The sequence below is a fragment of the Lichenostomus cassidix genome, chromosome 2 (assembly GCF_008360975.1).
Source record: "Lichenostomus cassidix isolate B80296 chromosome 2, HeHo_3.0, whole genome shotgun sequence".
In the NCBI taxonomy this organism is placed as follows: Eukaryota; Metazoa; Chordata; class Aves; order Passeriformes; family Meliphagidae; genus Lichenostomus; species Lichenostomus cassidix.
Window position 1 is genome coordinate 42,915,218 of NC_139482.1, and position 18,843 is coordinate 42,934,060.

The window sequence follows — 18,843 nt, forward strand, 5'->3', positions numbered from 1 at the left end:
TGGTTTAAGTCAATTTTTTGTTAACAACCTCCCCTTGGAATCCTGCCTCTTCCAAAACCCCAAATCTGGATTTGTGCATAATTTGACTTCAGTATGTATATCTTATGCCAGAAATTTTACACACGGGAATTAGAGAAGCAGCAGGAAGCATAACAGCACAGAGGGCCCCATCTCCAGCATATATTCATTACATTCCAGCAAATAATTCAAGCCATTTTCTGTGTTCACACTAGAAACTGCATTTATTTTCTCAGCTGACTTTGTCTTCTGGGTTCTGTTGTAGTCCGCAAAGTTACTGCCATGAAAGTGAATACTGATTTAACCCCCAAATGAAATTACTCCCAAGCAGTGATTTTCAATTGGCAGTAGCTTGCTGCCACTTGGATCAAAAAGCAGGAAAGCAGCTCAGGTCTTTGCTATTCCAACAGAAATGATTCTGTGGCATATCAACCATGCATAAAGGTGGGACCCCATATGCAATATCTTCTGGAATGAAAGAGAACTAGGATGTTGTCATGGACATTGATGCTGCTGGAAATCTTCCTTGATGCCCACTCCAGTGACATTGCCGCTTACCATGCACATCTGTGAAACGAGGGGAGAGATGCAAGGAAGATGCACTGACAGAAGGGCAGGGGACTGGAGCAGTGTGATGGTCTTCTCCAGTTCCCATCCCATGCTTCTGGAGGTACAAGATAAAAATCAGCAGGCTGCATTAATTTGGAGACAACCAATCCTAAGGTACCCCCTTCCTATCCTAAGGTAGCCCCTTCCTATCCAACATCCCAACTCAGCTGTGCACATTCCTCAGGAAAAACTGCCATCTGTCTGTTTTGCTGCCACGCTTCAGACACAGCAGAACTGCACCCATTGAAATGAATTCTTTTTCTGGTGTGATAACATTAAGGCTACGTGTAATCAATTTACATCTCTCCACCAGAAACTGCATGCTGTCTCCAAAACCAATAAACACCCAAGCCAAGGTCAGCATTCCTGCATGTTCTTACAGCTGTTAAGTGCCATCAAGCGTGTTATATAAATAAATCTTACTAAGCTATGCTACATGTTAAGGTGTGCAACAGAGCAGAGCAATTTGCTGCAGGTGAGAGATGATCGTTAAATGCAATTAATAAGCCCTACCTGTGCACTGAAGGGCAGAGGAGCTAATTATTGGAAGACACCATGTAAAAATAATGTTTACTGCTAAGAAACCAAGGCACTCCCACATGAAATTTCAGGGAGAGCGGGAAATGACATAAATCAGAAGAATGATCCAAGCCAAGCCATAGCTACAGACACAGAAGGCTAAAATTAATGAACCCCACCACTGTCTTCACTGTGGTTATTGTGCCCCTCTATTAGCCAGTTTTTTTATTCACCTGGGCATTCCAGGGGAGCCTACGGGACTGGAGCTCACAGGGGAGCTGGAATCAGGCTGCCAGCAGGAAGCCTCTGACTGAGTTTGGGTTAAACACATGAGCCCCCTCACGGTTCACATCCTAATCAGTTTTCTTTCCCTGACAGAGTCTTTTAGATTGGCAAAGGCCTCCAGGATCATTGAAGTGCTCCACGACTTTTAGAATTCAGCAAGGGAACAGTAAGGAAGGTGGAATTTTACATACAAGCTCTTGTCACCCCTTCAGTTTACCAGAACAATATTTGTTAAATGCTAACAGAGCAAACCACGTTTTTCCACGTGAAGTGAAAATAACAAACAAAAATGTTTATTGGTCTCACATAATGACAGAGCAATGGTATTTGAAAGTATGGTATTTCAAGAGAAATAAACTCTCCTTGTTTATCATCAATGACTGCAATTATGTTGTCAAGTGATACATGAGTGTTTTGATTTCCTCTTCCTGCTGTCTTTTTACCTTCAACTTATATTGTAAGCTTGACACTGTTTACTCATGTACTATTACAAAACCACTGAGAGGGGTTATTATTGAAGAATAGTTACTTTTCAAAGCAGTCACGCCATGAAGCCACAGAAACAGCTAAAGCTTAACCCTACATCCTCCTCCAAAGTTTGTGATGTTACTAACCCAAACAAACAGAACAGCCTAATGAGTGGATTAATGAGCTCCTGGACATGCAAACCCCAGCTTAGGGCTTCACCCACGGCATAAGGGCATGGAATTAACTCCTGGAGTGAGTCAGAAAAAGGCCACAAAGGTGACCATATGCTGCAGCACCTCTCCTATGAAGACACGCTGCAATAGCTGGGGTTGTGCAGCCTGGAGAAGTCTCAGGGGAGACCTCATAGCAGCTTTTGCAAGTTACAGCACTGGAAGCAGAGCTTGCCAGTGATTACCCCCTTGGGCAGCAGAACAGACTCCAACACTGGGTAGGATGTTGTCCTACAGATTCAGATTCCTGGTACCATGTTCAGCTCCTTCTTCTTTAATAATCTACAGGTAATATAGAATAAGAACTTATTTTTGTTGCTGTTGTTGCTTGCCTAAGCAAATGTTGCCTGACGGCTCTGAACTTTCATTACTCAGACTTAACAAACGCACAGATAATAAAACTTAATAAAACACACAGATACCTTCTTGCAACAGAGTCCTTGGTTTGCCTTTTCAGAAAAATGAACACATCCTTTTGCATGAGACACTTGCCTCATCAGTGATACAAGGACTTGATATTTACCTAATTTTGTCTGCTATTATTTGACTCTTAAAATCACATCTCGATTAGCCACAACCTTTAGCCATGTTGAAGAAGCATAAATACTCACTCAGTTCAAGCACCTCTGATAATGTCTAAAAATAGTTCATTAAACACCCTTAGCCTTTTCTAAGAACAAACTTGTAGGTGGGCTTAAAACATGTGGTGTCATTACACTTATGAACAATTTTGCTCTTTGAAATAAAGTCAGCCTGGCTTTTTCCTGCTCAAAGTCCTCTCATTACTCAGAAGAGCAGAAAACAGAGATGGGGACCATAAGGAAAATTAAATAGAAAACACCATAAGCCTTCTACTGCCTGATGGAAGAACGGGTCTAATGGATGTTTATGCTCCAGTCTGTGTTGCACTACTGAGCTCACATCAGCAGCTCTTATCCATCTCACTCTGCATCTGCTCTACAGAAAATACTTCAGGACATCAGTCTTCAGTTGAGCTATGAAAGCTCTTGTCTTTTGTGTTCAAGCACTCTTATAAATAAAGATGGAAAAGGTTTCACCTGCACATCTCAGTAAAAATGAGACCTGAACAAGCAGCACCTTGAAAAATCATACAGCTCACACCCAGCATGCATTTCAAAAGCACAATTGCAGAGATTACTCTAACAGAATATTGGCTTCAACACAAACTTTAAAACTGAGCAAATGGAAGGAAACATTAACTACAGCATTCCCTGAATGACTGCAGTTTTCCCTGGAGTAACATGATCAGATCATTGGAATTTCACTCTTTATGCCAGAAAGGGTGAAGTTCTCTTACCAAAGAAACAGGAATTGAAGTACTTTGTTGATTTTCTTGTCACTGAAATATTATCTGATACAGAGTTCATCTCAATGTATTTCCATAAACCTGTGGCTTCCTTTGCACCTTTACCTTCCTTGCACTGCCAGGGTATTATGGTAACAGTATATGCAAATTCTTGAACTACTGCAGGGCTTGTGAATAAGTGCTCAAACACTGAGATTTATGCAGGTACTTCTGTATGTGAGAGAATTTACAGAATCTGAAAGATCAAACTTATAAATAGTAAATCATGCAGAATGAAAAGCAGAAGGGGCATAATGATCCCAGCTACTACCGGAAGGTGGGGTAGAAGAATAAAAATTAACATTATCATGAAGACAAACCCCTCACATTTGGCCTCTTTTCTTTGAAATAGCTCTCCTATAACAGCATTAAGAATCCAGTACAGAGACCATGGCAGATGCAGAGAGTTCTCCAGAGAGCATTCAAGGGACCCTCTCTAAAGCTCAGAACAAGCTGTTAGCAAAGGCAACAAACAGGTGGCCCTTGTAGTCTCAGTGCTGCTTTGCTACTGAATGTTTCCCATCCAAACACCCCCTCACCCTGCACATAGACACCATCACCCTCCCTCTGGAAAATCTGTTGGGTATCTGCTACATTAAACCCACCACAACATAAAGGCAAAAGGAGAAAAAGAGCTCTGGTGAAGAGAAAGAAGCAAAACAAGCTCACGCTGCTACAAAGCAATGAATTTTCTTGTTTTATTTTGGATCATTCTTCATGGATTCCCCCCACCTCAGATGCGAAGGCAGATTTGGAACCTTGTTCAGATTTTGCCCAGTATACTTTACATAAAAGAGAAACAGAGTTTGTTCACGTTCAGAAAATGAACTGGAACCATCTTCAAAACAACAGTTTTTCAGAAATGTGTACATTTTCAAAGCCTGAGGCAGAGGATAAAAGGTCACTGAAGACACACAGTTTGGTGTGCTTTACAACCCGTCCCTCAGACTCACCTGTTGCTTTAAGTACAGGTCTGAGACTGACAGTGGGAAATCTGATTACCTGACCGAAATGGCAATACCTGACACGTTTAAGTCAGTTGGCCAGACTGCAATTCCTAGGCTTACTTTTATACCGCATTGCAATGTTCATGAAAATAACAAAGCCGCGTGTTTTCAAAGATGCGAAGAACATTACGCGAATTTGACAGATGGATCTGTGAACTGGAAAATCTCCTCATCAAAAAGGTCTTCTGGCAGTTCTTCATCTCCATCAGCAAAAAAAGTAGGGAATGGAGGGTTTTTATTGCAGTCCTTGTAAGTAGGCAATTTGCTATCTCTGACCTAAAAAGCAGGAAGAAGGAGAGTGGGGTTAATAAATCTTACAGATTTTCAGACAGTGATACACAAGAATTTAAAGAGATCAGCTTGCATGCATAAGAAAAAACCCAACAGCATTCACAATACACTTGCTTAGAGAATTCTACATGTAATCAGTTATTTTAACATCAACTCTACTTATTGAATTTAACATTTTGTACTCATCCTTTGAGAGATTTTAAAAAACAGCAAAACCAAAGAAAAAAAATCCAAAGAGAATTTGTCATTACAGTGAATCAAAACCAACTGATATGAATGCCTTGCTCAATATTTTAAAATGTTATTAAAATAGAAGTATAGCTTATTTAAACTGTGCTTATTTCCCACAGTATGCTCCTACGTGACATTCCAAGCTACATCATGCTGTGTTATCACCTCTTCAACAAAAAAGACACGCATTTGTATGTGTGATGCAAACTAATTATGGCAACTAATTTTGCAAAGATATGTGTATGTGCTGTATTCAATCCCTCCGGCTACTGCAGAGCTATTCAGTGACTGCAGAGTTAAACATCTAAAATTCTTCACTCAGGAATCAGTACCTAAGTTTGCTGAACACAGGCTTTTAAGACAGTTCATTTGCAAGAACTGTGGTGCCACATAGAAATTCCTTTACTGACCTCTCTACATGTGGGAAGATTTAAAATCTAGCTCCTGAAACTCCAATCTCTGAAGAAAATTAGTAGCTGGAATTATCAGCAAAAAGCAGTTTGCCTGCAGTAGCAGATAGAAGGCTGGTATCTCTGAATAAAAAAAAGAGCTATAAATTCTTGAGCAATGAAATTTGATTTAAAAAGAAATTCTTCTTTTCTATATTGTTACATAATGATCTTCCTCCTCCTGAGCTGTAATAATCCCTTTCAGGCACTATACTCCAGTAGATTTAAAAAAAAAAAAAAAAAAAAGTGCAAATAGATTAGATAAAATTTTAGTATAGAGAAGATAAATTCTTCCTCTTAGTTTTTGGTGGGCTGTTAAAGAACAGGACGCTTGTTCGTACTTGGTCGGACAAAGACCTCACATAGGACATTTGTGATTTATGCCAAAAATTAAATAAACCAATTTTAGGCCCACTGAATGCTCTGTTCTGACAGCACTATATTTACCAGATTCATGTCTGCTATTACTTGAACCTTTCCCAAGTCCATGAGGATTCCTGCAGATGGCACACACAATAAATTTGTTCCAACAGTTGTCTAAGGGGAGGCTTGATAAACAAAAGAAAACCTTTTGCTAAGAATGAGAGGATGAAGGGCTCAACATGTCGTACTGGTTAGGGTGGCTAAGTAGCTTTTCAAGTAGATCATTCCTCTTCTACAGAAGTGTTCTCTGTGGACTTGTGAACTGCCAAACCTGTAGTTCCCAATTTACATTACATATCTGGAAGGAATGAACTAGGCTGAGGTCCAAGTCCACAGACCTTTGCTGCAACAGTTCCAGCAGCAGTGAGTTCAGAAGAAACAGTCAGATAGTTTCAACAATGGCACCTGAAGGATGGCATCTTCAGAGATGTCATCCTTCCCTTTCAATACACTGTGGCTGTTTCTTTTACTGTATGAAAACACGTTTTAATCACTTCACTGGTATTCTTTCCCTTGCTAATTTCTCCTTTACTCTCAAATCCTATTACACACTGTCAGCTTTCTCTGTCAACAGCAAAAACCCCCCATGGTCCCTACATGAGTTAGTATTAGGAATACTAGGAAATGTTTTTATTTATGGTAACTTACTAATTTAATATATATCTTATTAAAATGCTTTTCATATCTAATTTTTTCTTATTTTTGATTATTTTCATCATGAAATAATATGCACTGTTACCTATAGGCTGTGTCATTACAGGCAATTCTGGACACCTGGAAAATGAAAGGAATTGCAGTGTTTGTTTTCCTCCTGTTTCTTTTTCCCTTTCTTCTTAAAACAATTTTTTATGACAGCATATAGGAGGCCACACATCTGCACTTAACTGAAGGCAAACCCAACAGTCTTAAAATCCTTAGTCTTGCATTAATTTACCTAAATGAATTTAAGATTTCTGTCCAGACTTAAGAATGTATGAATTACACATTAATGCCAAGGGGCATTTTGGAGACAGTATCTCTTGTGTGATATGGAGAAATCTTAAAATAGTTTTAAGATTCTCATGAAACATTTTCAACAGATCATTGTTGCTCTCAGAGAAGTACAATACTGTTTCATTTTGTCCCTTACAAACTCCTCAGAAGCTCGACAGATCCCAGAAGCACAGGCCAAATCTGATGTTAAAATAATTTTCTTCTGAAATGCTCTTTCTTTTTACTGGAATAATTGATACAGTATTTCTTTTGACTGGAGAAACTACTGCTCTTTTTCCATCTTCCTCTACATTCACTGCTTTCAAATGCAATTTAAAGCAAAAAAGCACTATCTTAGAGCATCACTACCAAACTGAATGAACCTCTTTCTCCTTGACATTTAAAAAAGTTAGATATTATTATTATTATATTACCAGGTATTATCATTATCATTCCTATTTAAAGGAAGAACTCAATTTACCTCAGATTCCTGAACTGTAATTTCACAACAGTACAAAGAAGCTCAATGGTGTGCAGCAGCAGCAGCAGCTGCACTCGTCTGTATAAGCATGCACACAAGCAAGAAGTACAGGTGACCCAGCACAGCTCTTCCTGTTCTCCCAGTAACCTGCTGAGAACACCCCTAATAAAGGAGTACATTTTCATGTTGTCTTCCCAAAATCAGTGAATTTGGCTCTCACCCACAGAGGGAATCAAGCTCATAGTCCAAACTGTTATTGCAATCCATAAAAGCATTTGCTGTATAACTCGTATAACAAATGCTTGGCTTACTCAACTGCTGTATTAATAGTACAATGTATTGCAGTAGGTTATACTATAGATGGATGATATATACAGTAGGTATGTACACCAGACTGTATTCTCTGACAAGTCTTTTTATTAAGTAAAATACTAGAGAAAGCTGACATTGGAGCTGGTTGAGATTCTGCCACTAAATCTTTGGAACAGTCATAAAGGGTTTTGCAGACAATTAATAAACTGCACATATGCACGTCTCCTATACTGACAGCAGAATGGATAAACAAATACAAACTCAGAAATCTATCACCACAAAAGGCTTAATACGGTCTTAAACAAGTGTTAAAAACTGATGCTTAAGTCACAACTCACATCTGTAGTTTAACAGGGCTTCAGGCTGTGTTAGCAACCACAGCAAAGAATGCAAGTTATTTGCTGAACAGAAAAATGAGTTTAAATACAGAAAATTATTAGAAATAACCTCCTCAGGTGTCTTACACTACCTAACTCAGCTTCTCTACTATTTTTGAAGCTAGACATAAAAACTGAACCCAAGAATTACATCCATTTCTGACCAGCCTTATTCTGTATTAAAAATTAACCCAACCATGAAAAAAAACCCCAAACCTCTGCACAACTCTATCAATGAGACCCAAGGCACATGACAGGGAACATGAAAGAACTGAAGGCATCACACTATTCCTGCATGTCCTTAACTTGAGCAGAGTACAGCAACTCAGGCATCAACTGCTAGAACACAGCATAGTGATCCTGGGAAACAAAATAAGTAGGATGGAAATCACTACAGGCTTCTCTTAAACAAAAAGAAAAAGGAGCCAAACAAAAATAGCAGTTCCAAGACTTAAGTTACTAGCTCAAGTGGAACATTATACTAAAGCAACTGGTATACTTCAATTTAACTCAGGTCTAGCATACAAACAGGCCAGTTTAGTATCTAATTTGATAAGCAACTCCTATGGGCTACGAGATTTGTCAAAATTTCTGCTTTTACTATAAGTGATATATTCAAAGTGATCAACATTGAAAAGAAAATCATGTGACTTAAAATTAGGTATAAACTCTATCAAAGATAAATTATAACTTCCTGAATTATAATATACCATATTTAAGTATCCCCTCCACTACAAAGCATCTGCTTAAAAAGCGAATTAAGTCTAGTGCATATCTTTTGAATGACAGAAGAGATAACTTTTTGGTAATATACTTGGGAGAGAAATCCAGAGCCATAACCTTTTGTTACAGATGGTACCTGCAGGCCCTGTGATCTAAGAAGATACACCAGAAAGAAACAGGTGTTTCCTGAGGTAGGCTATCTTGACACACAAACTTAAAAATGCTTACACTGGAATGTTACAAGAGTAACAGAAAAACTCTATGCATTCTAGCACACTACTAAAGTTTCTTAAATTTGTCAGACCTGGCATTTGAGAAAGAAATCCATGCTAAAGTAAGCTTTTTTCATTAGTTTTCCAGTTGGCTAAAAATTCTACTTATGTCAGTTATTTACCTGCATACTTCAGTGTGCAATATCAAATGAAAGCTCACTCTAATTAAAACCAGAAATCCATCAATCCTAGTATTCTGCAATTTTATTCTGCTGAAAACAAAACTTGAAATATTTAAGTGTTTCATCTCTGTCTGAATACAGTGCTGATGCACGAAGTTTCCAAAAATACAACATACAAAATAAATATATGCTTTAAAGGTGCACTCTGGTTTTAATGGTTACCAAGCAACACCGAGTGGGTACTGAACACGAATGCCTTCCTCCCGGAGGCACACAAAGAGGAAAGTGCCTTGCAGTATTTCACTCTGGTGCTCCAAGACAGATGGATTCAAATTCCCTAGACATTAGTCCTACTTAATTACAGGCAGGTATTTAGTGGAATGAACAGTAATTATGACTGCTAATATCCCATAATTCCTCTCCCCAGCTACAGATCCAAACAAATATACATCAATATATTGAAAGCTGATGTCTATAAGCAAACAAGAAAACATACTGGAAGAAAGGCATAGGACAAGCTCAAAACACCACAGAGAAGTGCAGCAAGATTAAATGGAGAATAACACCCCAGAAATTAGAGAAACAAATAGTACTGCTTTGCCTGATTTTGTAATTAAAGCTTTTTCTACTCCTCAGAGATGTATTTGAAGAAATAAGGGGAAAAATGAATGTAATGTAATTTATATGGCTTATGCAAGATAAAAAACACAGAATGGATCCACCTGCTCCAGGAACTGGAATGAACTGTTGCTTACTACATACTACCTCCAATCCTCCAATCTCCAAATATGTGTGAAAGCAATTTTTTTAAATCTATTTCTTAACAGCAATAATACATACTGCTGTATCTTTACGTCTAACGGTGCTATTTATTATTAAATGTCATGAAAGTTTGAGTCTGGAGCACTTTGGTCAAGATCTTTCATCTATTTTATTATCTTACACAAGGAGCTGTAAGGGAAGAAAAGCCTCATTATTTCCATGGATCCTCAATCCTCATTACTGGTATTAGCAGCAACTCTGAAACGCATTTGCCAAAATGTATACTTGAAGATAACTATGACTTAAAATGTTCTAAATATAGGTAACTTACAGATATAATGAACACAGGTTCTCATCTTACAGACATCACGTGTAAGGATCAGTAAAGCAGCCAGGAAAGTGCCTTGCACCACCTAGTTAATACTGATGAATTAAGCTAACTTGAAATAAAACCAAATGAGCCACTTTTGGTCTTAGGATGAAGTCCCAGTTGTTATCCATGGTGAGTGAACTGAACAGAAATCACTCATGGACACAACAGGCACTCAAATGCTATGCAGCAAACTACCACAGCAGTCAATGCCCATTATCCTCCTCACATCACAGATGTCAACACGGCTGTTTTATCACATATGCTCAGGTGTCTGTGCCCAGCAGTCTCCTGTTAACAAGGATATTGACTATGGCAGTACTGCTGCCTCAAGGATTTTTTTAACCTAACAGCAGGACTGCTTTCACAACAAATCCAGTAAATCCAAGGTGTTAAGGGGGATGCTTTCCAGCCTAGGCGAGAGTAGCATCTGAGTAAAGAAGAGGTGAAAGAGACGCAACTGTGAAATAATGTTCTTGTATGTTCTTCTCCAAGCCAGGAGTACAATGTCTGATCAGCAAGGGGACATTGATTTGTTTAAATGAGATCTTCATAACAACATACAGTATTAACACACACAGCTTTGTTTTTAAAAATGATTTATACTACAGGTATGTAATCAATGTTTCTTTTCTTAACTCACTTAAAATCAGAAATAACAAAAATTAATTTACTGAGTCTAGTTAGAATAAAAATTATGATCTAAGAGAAGCAAGTTCTATATTCACAGTCTCAGTGGATTCATAAGATGTTGTACCCTTACAGATAAAACCTGGGAGATGTGTACCTGCATTTGCCACCAAGTGTGGATTTTAACAGCATAACTAGGATAACAAAATGCACAATCTTTTCCAACAATTAACTCAAGAGAATTATTAATATCAATGAATACAGTCTGGGCATCAAACGTTCCTCATTTTTTCAGCTACATTATGCTGTTTGTATACATATATTATAATTTAAAACCAACATCCTAAAATAAATTCCCACTTAATTAAATTTCAGACTGACATAGAGCAACCACGTTCATGCCTCAGGATTAGAAAAAAAATACTTTGAACACAGTTGAAGAAAAGGTCATTAACTCCAACATGCAGATGAAAAGCCAGCCAAACTACACTCTTAATTCTATGTAATATATGTCATGCCCAGTAATTTTGTAAAAGTTGTCCTGAAAACTACTTCTCTTGGACATCTCTCAATCAATTTTCACTATCATCTTGGAAGAGAAACATGTATTTCATTCTCCAGGCTTGGGCTGGAGACATTACAATAAAAATAGTTTAGCTACCTCACTCAGAAAAAAGGCCTTATTTCCAGTGAGAGAAACATCATTTTTCTGCAGGTAAAAAACCTTTTTGACAGCAAGTGCTGCTGTATGTAAAGCCCGGTAGCTGTGGATTTCTGCTCCACAACTAAGAAATAGAAACAGGATGTCCATAGTAAAATAGAAGAAGAAAATAAACTATCTGAAAACATCTGAACTTGAGGAACTCTTTAGCTTTTCAAGTCCTCAATCATTTAAATCCTTACAATACTTCTGAAGATTTAAAACTATCTGTCAGATATACAGGTATATGTATATAAAAATCTTTATTGTCTTTCATAGCAAAGATATTTGATATCTGCTCTATCCTGTCAGAAAGGAGACAACTTCCTTCAAATAACTGGTGCTTGTAGACGTGTAGAATATACCTAACTAGAAAGAAAAAATCTATTTTGAGAATGACCCATAAAAAGCACTTTTCTTGCTTTGATGCGAATTATTGACATTGTAAAACCACTTACTAGACTCTTCATTGTTTCAAGGTTGTCTATGGAAAACTGAAACAATCTCCATAAAACTTGAAATTAATTCTGTAGACTGCCACAGAAGTAACACTGACACATTTATACTGATTCCAAAGGGAATTCAGATCTTTATTGTGAACTCCAGCTGTTTCTTCCTGTACCTCATATGCTTCTTGGAAAGGTAACTGCTACTGTGTATGGGAATGCTTTAAATAACCTAGCAAACATACCTTCACCAGACAATTGGTGTGACCTGGAACAGACCCATTTACATAAATAATGTCGTGTTTTGTATTGATCCTCCACACCTAGGAGACAGAAGAAAAAAAAAAAAATCAGATGCTGTTTAGAGACTATTCCCACTGTTTTACAACCAGTAGTTCAGCAAAGTCCAAACTGATTAATTGGCTGTGGTACTCTGGGGAAGAAAAGTGTTCTGCACAGGCCTAAATTTGCTACAAAATTCACTCACATGCCACTCTGAGAGCAGAATTTTCTAATACAAGAGTCTGAAAAGTTTCAAAGGGCTGGTGATCAGGCTGTATCTCTGTTCAGCATAACACCAACCAAAGCCCTCAGGTCTCTTTTCCTGCTAATAGCAACATGTTGAAAAAACATGAAAATTTGAAAAACATCACAGGCAACAAAGTAAAACAAATTCCCTTGTGGAAACATTACTGTGACCATTTGTTAATTTCTTATTTCAATGGGGGGCTCAACTGACCATACACATTTTCTGCTACAAAAAATTAGTTGTAGTTAACAGAGAACAACAGCAGCACATTTTTGCAAACTAGAGGTCAATATGCTTTTTGCACAAATTGCAGAGGTCGCCTCTCAAAACACAGTAGCTTGAATAGTCCAGGAGCTGCTATACATGTACAAATCATAATCTGGACAGAAACTATCACCCTGTTCTTGCACATGGAAGTGAAAGGCCATGACCAAATTCAAGCTTCAAACAACTCAGATTTAGGTGGGGTATGAACAAGTGGAATAGGCATGAAAACATCAACTGATTATTTTCCCACTTCAAAATCAGTAGTCAAGGGGCACAGTGAAAAGCATATCAGATGTGAAAGTATCACCCAAAATCCCAGTTCCCAGGGTACCACAAACGAAAAGGATGTTCAGGTAAGTTATTTGTAACACACAAGGAAACAGAAGAACACATTTGCTGCTGTGGTCTTTCCAGACACTGCTGTCTGGATTCTGGCAGAGATGACATGACCATTGCTTGGCAATGCCACCACCTCATACACACCCTGGTATACTCAGAACTCACCTTTAATCCAAAAGATGTCCTGTAGATGTTACCCATTTTACCAGGCATTTTCTTTCCACGATAAACTTTGGCAGCTTTCTAGACAAAAGCAAGGCCAAAACCACCATGTTAACTGCAAGAGGTACACTTAAAAACTCAAGAGGAGCACCAGAGAAAATATGCTGATATTTCCAATATTGAAGAAATCTAATACTGATTAGCATTTTAAATACCTCCTGCCAGAGGTTAGGTTTTACTCTCTACATGTGTCTGAAATATTGACCTCAATCACAAAATATCTATATAAAAATATATCTATATAAAAATAGATTTACTCACACACACACACACACACACACACACACAGAGTAGCTTCTCTCCCCTGCAAAACCCTGAGTTTTTATGCTGATGTGTATCAGATCTTTTTTAACCCATGTATTTCTGAGAATGGAATTTTTAATTCCATTCCCTGCTATTCTTTAGTTTTTGTATCTCATTTTTGATTGGCTGGGTATAAACTGGACAACAAAGGTGGGGGAAAAAAGGGAAGAAGAAGTGCAATAATTTTCAATTCTACACTGTTATCAAGGGATTTGTACCCTGCACCTCTCTGTTACTCATTAATAATATTTTTGGGTTTTCTTTCTTTAATTCTTGTGAAAATCATGTTTTCAGGAAATCAGCTGCAATGCAATTCTAGGGAGAGAATTCTGTACTGAACAGTCCTGGATTACAAAAATGTCTGAGATGGCAAACACCAGATGGGGAAGAATTATCAAGGCATTGTTCTTCCCCTATTGCATCCTTTCACCTTGTTTCCTTTCCATCACACCTACTTGCAGTATTATTTTTCATTCTATATACTTTGTGAAATTACATCCAGCATTACTGCTTAGGAAATTGTTATTTTATAAAAAGTATAGAGGGGTTATTTTGTAATGATGAATACCATCTGCTAAAACAATGTTTTGTGTTGAAATATTTAATTTACATTCTCCAGTGAAAATAAGTGCTAGGTGTAGAATTCTTTTTCCAACTGAGATTAAAGACTGTAAATCAGTAATGCATGCTTTTACACTCTCAGTTACTCAAACTTCATTGACTGTTGCCTTTTTGCTTTTACTATTCTCTTGAGCGTTATTAATACTTTTTTGATTTTTATTTTAATTTCTCTAAGAAATTTATAGACAATGAACATTCAGTACTGTGACTCAGTTAATCTTAATTAGTTTGCAAAAAATTCCTCTCAGTTTTGTCTAAATATTGTACAGCCTTTATAACACAAATTCTAAAATTAACCTGCTCAAAGAGCTTTTATACTAATATTATTTATAGTTTGAAATGTAAAAATATGACTCTGTAGTCTGCTTAGAAATGCATAGAAGCTTACACACTTTTGGGAATTATTCCCTACTAAATTATGGGGATCAGTTCATTAAGCAGCCACACATGCCAGGCAAGGTGATAAAAGGAATCAGGGTTCCAAAGAACAGTACAATATCTGCAGTGTAAAATAAGAGGAAAATCCCTCCCAATCTGTAAATGCTGGGATAAAAGCTTCTTAGAATTCTCCCTGAAATATTAAGACTATTCCTCTCACTATATTACAAAATATGACAATTTGCTCAGTTAAAATATGTGTGCTCATTAGCAATACAGAATATTCATAAATCAAGGCCTAAGAGAACACACTGCTCCTTACACAGATTTCTGAACTTCCTTTGCAACAGCTGGGATTCTGTGGTAGCACAGAGTAAATGTAGCAGGTAGTTATTGTAAATTTGTTCAGTTTTAGTAAGCAGTTCTAAAACCACTGAAGAATGTTTTAATGGGAAATGAGGATCCTCACATTGGTAGATATTGCTCCAGGTCGTCTGTGAGTTTTTGTCTGGCCATGACTTGCAGGCTGACCTTTAAATCCCCACCTTTTCATGACACCTTGAAATCCTTTACCAATTCTGAAAATGAAAATAATTAAGAAACAAACCTGAGTTAGTCAGACATATTTCTAGCAATAACCAATAATTTTAGTCAGGCTCATGATCTTTTTACCTTTAACAATGCTCAGCTTAGGGAAGAATATACTTAATTAAAATCTGTATTTTATACCATAAACATATTTTAGTACGATGCTTAAAGGTTGCTTTAAAGAATAAGAAGCACTAGAAGAGAGTCAAATAGGCAAGAAGACTAACATAAAATGTTCCTTGCAGTGACTGTCCTCAATAAAATTTACCATAATGAACCTGTCACCAAGTGAGCACCAGAACAAACAAACAAACAAGTAATACCATATACCACAACTTAATGTCAGGCCTAAGCACCAAGAGAGGAAAGATGGCTACTTGGAAGGAACATTTCTCTTCCATCCTACAACAAACTCATCTCTTGAGAACAGCTTTGTGTATAGTGAAAAAATGTGGTTCCCTTGATCTGTACTCATCTAACAAATAAGGTCTAAAACACAGTAACAAATAAAATATATTTTCAGAGTCCATGTCCTTCATCTTTGAGCCACATTACAGCACTGCTGCTTTTGGGATTCTCTGTTTACTGCAGGGACAGAGTCAACAGGAAAAATCGCTTCATCACTGCGCAAAGGAAAAGCCAATTAATGTGTTTGTTTAAACTGGCATTGTCTGTGTCCAAAAGTAAGAGTCTGACCACAGCATTTATGGCTACAGTGAGTATTTGATTTAACCTGAAATTAGCTCAGCTGGTTACAGCATGGTGCTACTAAGGCCAAGGTTGTGGGCTCCACCCCTGTAAGGGCCTTGCACTTAAAAAGTTGGACTCTATGATCCTTGTGGTTCCTTTCCAACTCAGAATATCCTGTGATCCTGTGATTTAACAAGAGGATGCTTTTCCTCTGATTTACAGAAATCCTCTCTCTGTTAATGCACTTCACATTAAAAATAAAATTATATATGCAGTTTGCATCTAAATAAAAACTGGGTATGAGCACACACAGAGCATGCCCTACACAGGAACTGCACTTGGCTGACTCCCCTGCTCAGCACTACCATGACAAACCTAGAGAACATACCAACATTCATGAAAGGTAAATTCTTCCTCTTACCTTCTCTTCCTTTCCTCTTCCCTTCCTTCCCTGCCTTGAATAACTCTCCTCTAACTGCTGTCCTGGTTGCCTTGAACACATCAACCCTCAGTCAAAATTAGCCACAAAGACTCTAAAGATACAGAACTACAAGGGAACAAGAGCTGTGCAACTATGGTGTCTGAATTCTGGTCTTCCCCTTCCCTGCTCAGAACCTAGGGGTCAATCCCAGTTAAACGTGGCAAAGAAACGTGTAATTGAATAAAAAAAGTTACTGGTTAGAAGCTCCTGGCTGCTTTTTGCTCCTTACCTACAGCTAAGGAAAAGTTAAAACATAATTGAAGCAGTGATATCTTCATTTGAGCCCCCAGCTGGGTAGTAATACAAATGGCTGTCAACAACATGACAAGTCCTTCCAGGCCAGCAGACAGTGGCAGGACATGAGGATATGAAGGGGGTCAGGATATGAGAGGAAGCTGAATGAAGGCACCTGTGGGAAGGAGGACCTGGGTTACCTGGGATCAGGAGCACAAGACAGGAATTTAAAGGATCCAAGGCTTTGTAACCAGTTTCTGATAGAATCAGTTTATTTTAAAAGCTTGCAGTACTAAACAGCAACAGTTGCAAAAATGGTTTGAAAAATACACTTTAAGAGAGGCTCAAAACTAGTGTTTTTCTATGTTTTTGTATTGCTAGGGATCGATAACTATGAAATACATGCAGAAACTAAGCTATAGGAAAACTTTTATCTGTTCTGTCAAAATGCTATTTTTTTTTCTTTTAAACTTCCTACTACTAGCCATGTTTTTCAAGTAGACTTCAGGCATCCCTAGGTGAAAGATGGACTTAGCAAAGTCTCAAACTGCAAGTGGGTTGCAGCTGTGCAGTCATCAGAGTGAGCAGATAAATTTTCTCTTTAAATGATGGGACATGATAAATTCTTTAGCTGCAGAAATGTCCTTGCAATTCAGAGAAAACCACACAACCATGGAAAGCTACCATTTCAAAAGTAAACACTACTGTCAACTTTAGTCACGAAGCATAAGTCTCTGATGTCATGAAAACACTTCAATATTTCATTCAGATTGCTCATTTTTTAACATGAGCAATTTAGAATACTGTAAATTGTGCTTCAAAAAAAACCCCATAAATACTTAATGCATGCAAGAGACATATTTTGAAAAAAAGATTTTAGTACATCAAGTATTATAAGATATCTTCAAAAAGAAGTGATTATATCACAAGATAGAATCACTAATGTTAAATGATTTATGCCATAGAGTATGTTCATTTACTTCTTGGTCTTTCCAATTACACACATATTTTCTGTGCACAAAGACTCAGATTTTACAATACTGAAGCCTTAGGAAATTTATAGAAAGTGTGACCAGACTAAAAAAAGCATTTTGGTAAACCTGAAAGTTCTCTTGCATCTGTTGATCTGGACAAATCTTCAGTCTCTGAAATACTCTGCCTAAAGTCAAGAAAAGATACTGCAATGCTGAAATTAAGAGTATTTCATATTGTACAATGCTTTACTATTGATCAAGGCTTTTTCATCATACCAGTTCAATAATGTTTCAGATTGATTTAATATTTTATTTGTGAAAATCACTCAATTACCTACAAGGACACTTTACCTTATGACTTCCTGAACATTAATTTTCTATTCAACATGACATAGCCATCATGATTGAAATAAAACCAATTTTTGATTAATTAAATAAGAAGCAGCTATAGGTCTTTTTCATTTTGGAGTTTTTGATTTTAAAAAAGAATGAAAAATGTATAATGTTCTTCAAATACACGTCAAGAGGAAAAACAATTGCACAGTGTGTATTTCTTACTCAACTCATGCTCCATCTCAAATAAAGCTGGAATCAGAATAAGAACTACAGGATTATGTAGATTGAATGTAATGTTTAAAATAAAGTAAGGAACTACTAACATCTGGTTTATAATAAAATTTAGAACTGGTCAAGTAGGCAGTTAGTAGCTCAGCCAATACACCTCATGCTTTCTAAAAAACAGTGTTTTTCCAGCCTAAGTCGATGTGAACAAGATCTGTTTTCAGACAAGTGGTGGATTTCTCTACTGAAAAAAAAAAAAAGATGATTAAATTTTCCATGACTCAAAATTTATCTGTATTTCTAATGCAAAGATTTTACATTCTTCCAATTGTATGAAATGCAAAGTACTTTTGAAACTAGTATTTATCTTATTTAAACAAGGAAGAAAACTTAATATGCGTGCTGCTCAAGAAACATGGAAAATCAGAGAAGTGTTTATACAATTTACAGTTTTCTTAAACTATTTTATTCCGCCAAAAATAATGAATATATGTAAGATTATATTCTTGTTGATATCTGAACAGACACCAGGTGTCAGCTATTAATATCACTTATTTAATTTCACATTGTTTAATTGCTCCCTTTGCCCTTCT

General features: G+C 37.2%; 1 protein-coding gene across 1 annotated transcript in view; it reads right to left on the reverse strand.

Moving 5' to 3' along the window:
• Positions 1-4,169: 4,169 nt before the first annotated feature.
• Positions 4,170-18,843, reverse strand: part of MRPL3 (mitochondrial ribosomal protein L3) — a 28,542-nt gene continuing 13,868 nt past the window's right edge. The window contains exons 7-10 of the mRNA XM_085051257.1: positions 15,192-15,300; positions 13,364-13,441; positions 12,309-12,386; positions 4,170-4,778 (exon numbers count right to left, since the gene is read on the reverse strand). Coding sequence (XP_084907383.1) covers positions 4,629-4,778; positions 12,309-12,386; positions 13,364-13,441; positions 15,192-15,300 — 415 coding nt within the window. The 3' untranslated portion in view covers positions 4,170-4,628. The remainder of the gene's footprint in view (positions 4,779-12,308; positions 12,387-13,363; positions 13,442-15,191; positions 15,301-18,843) is intronic.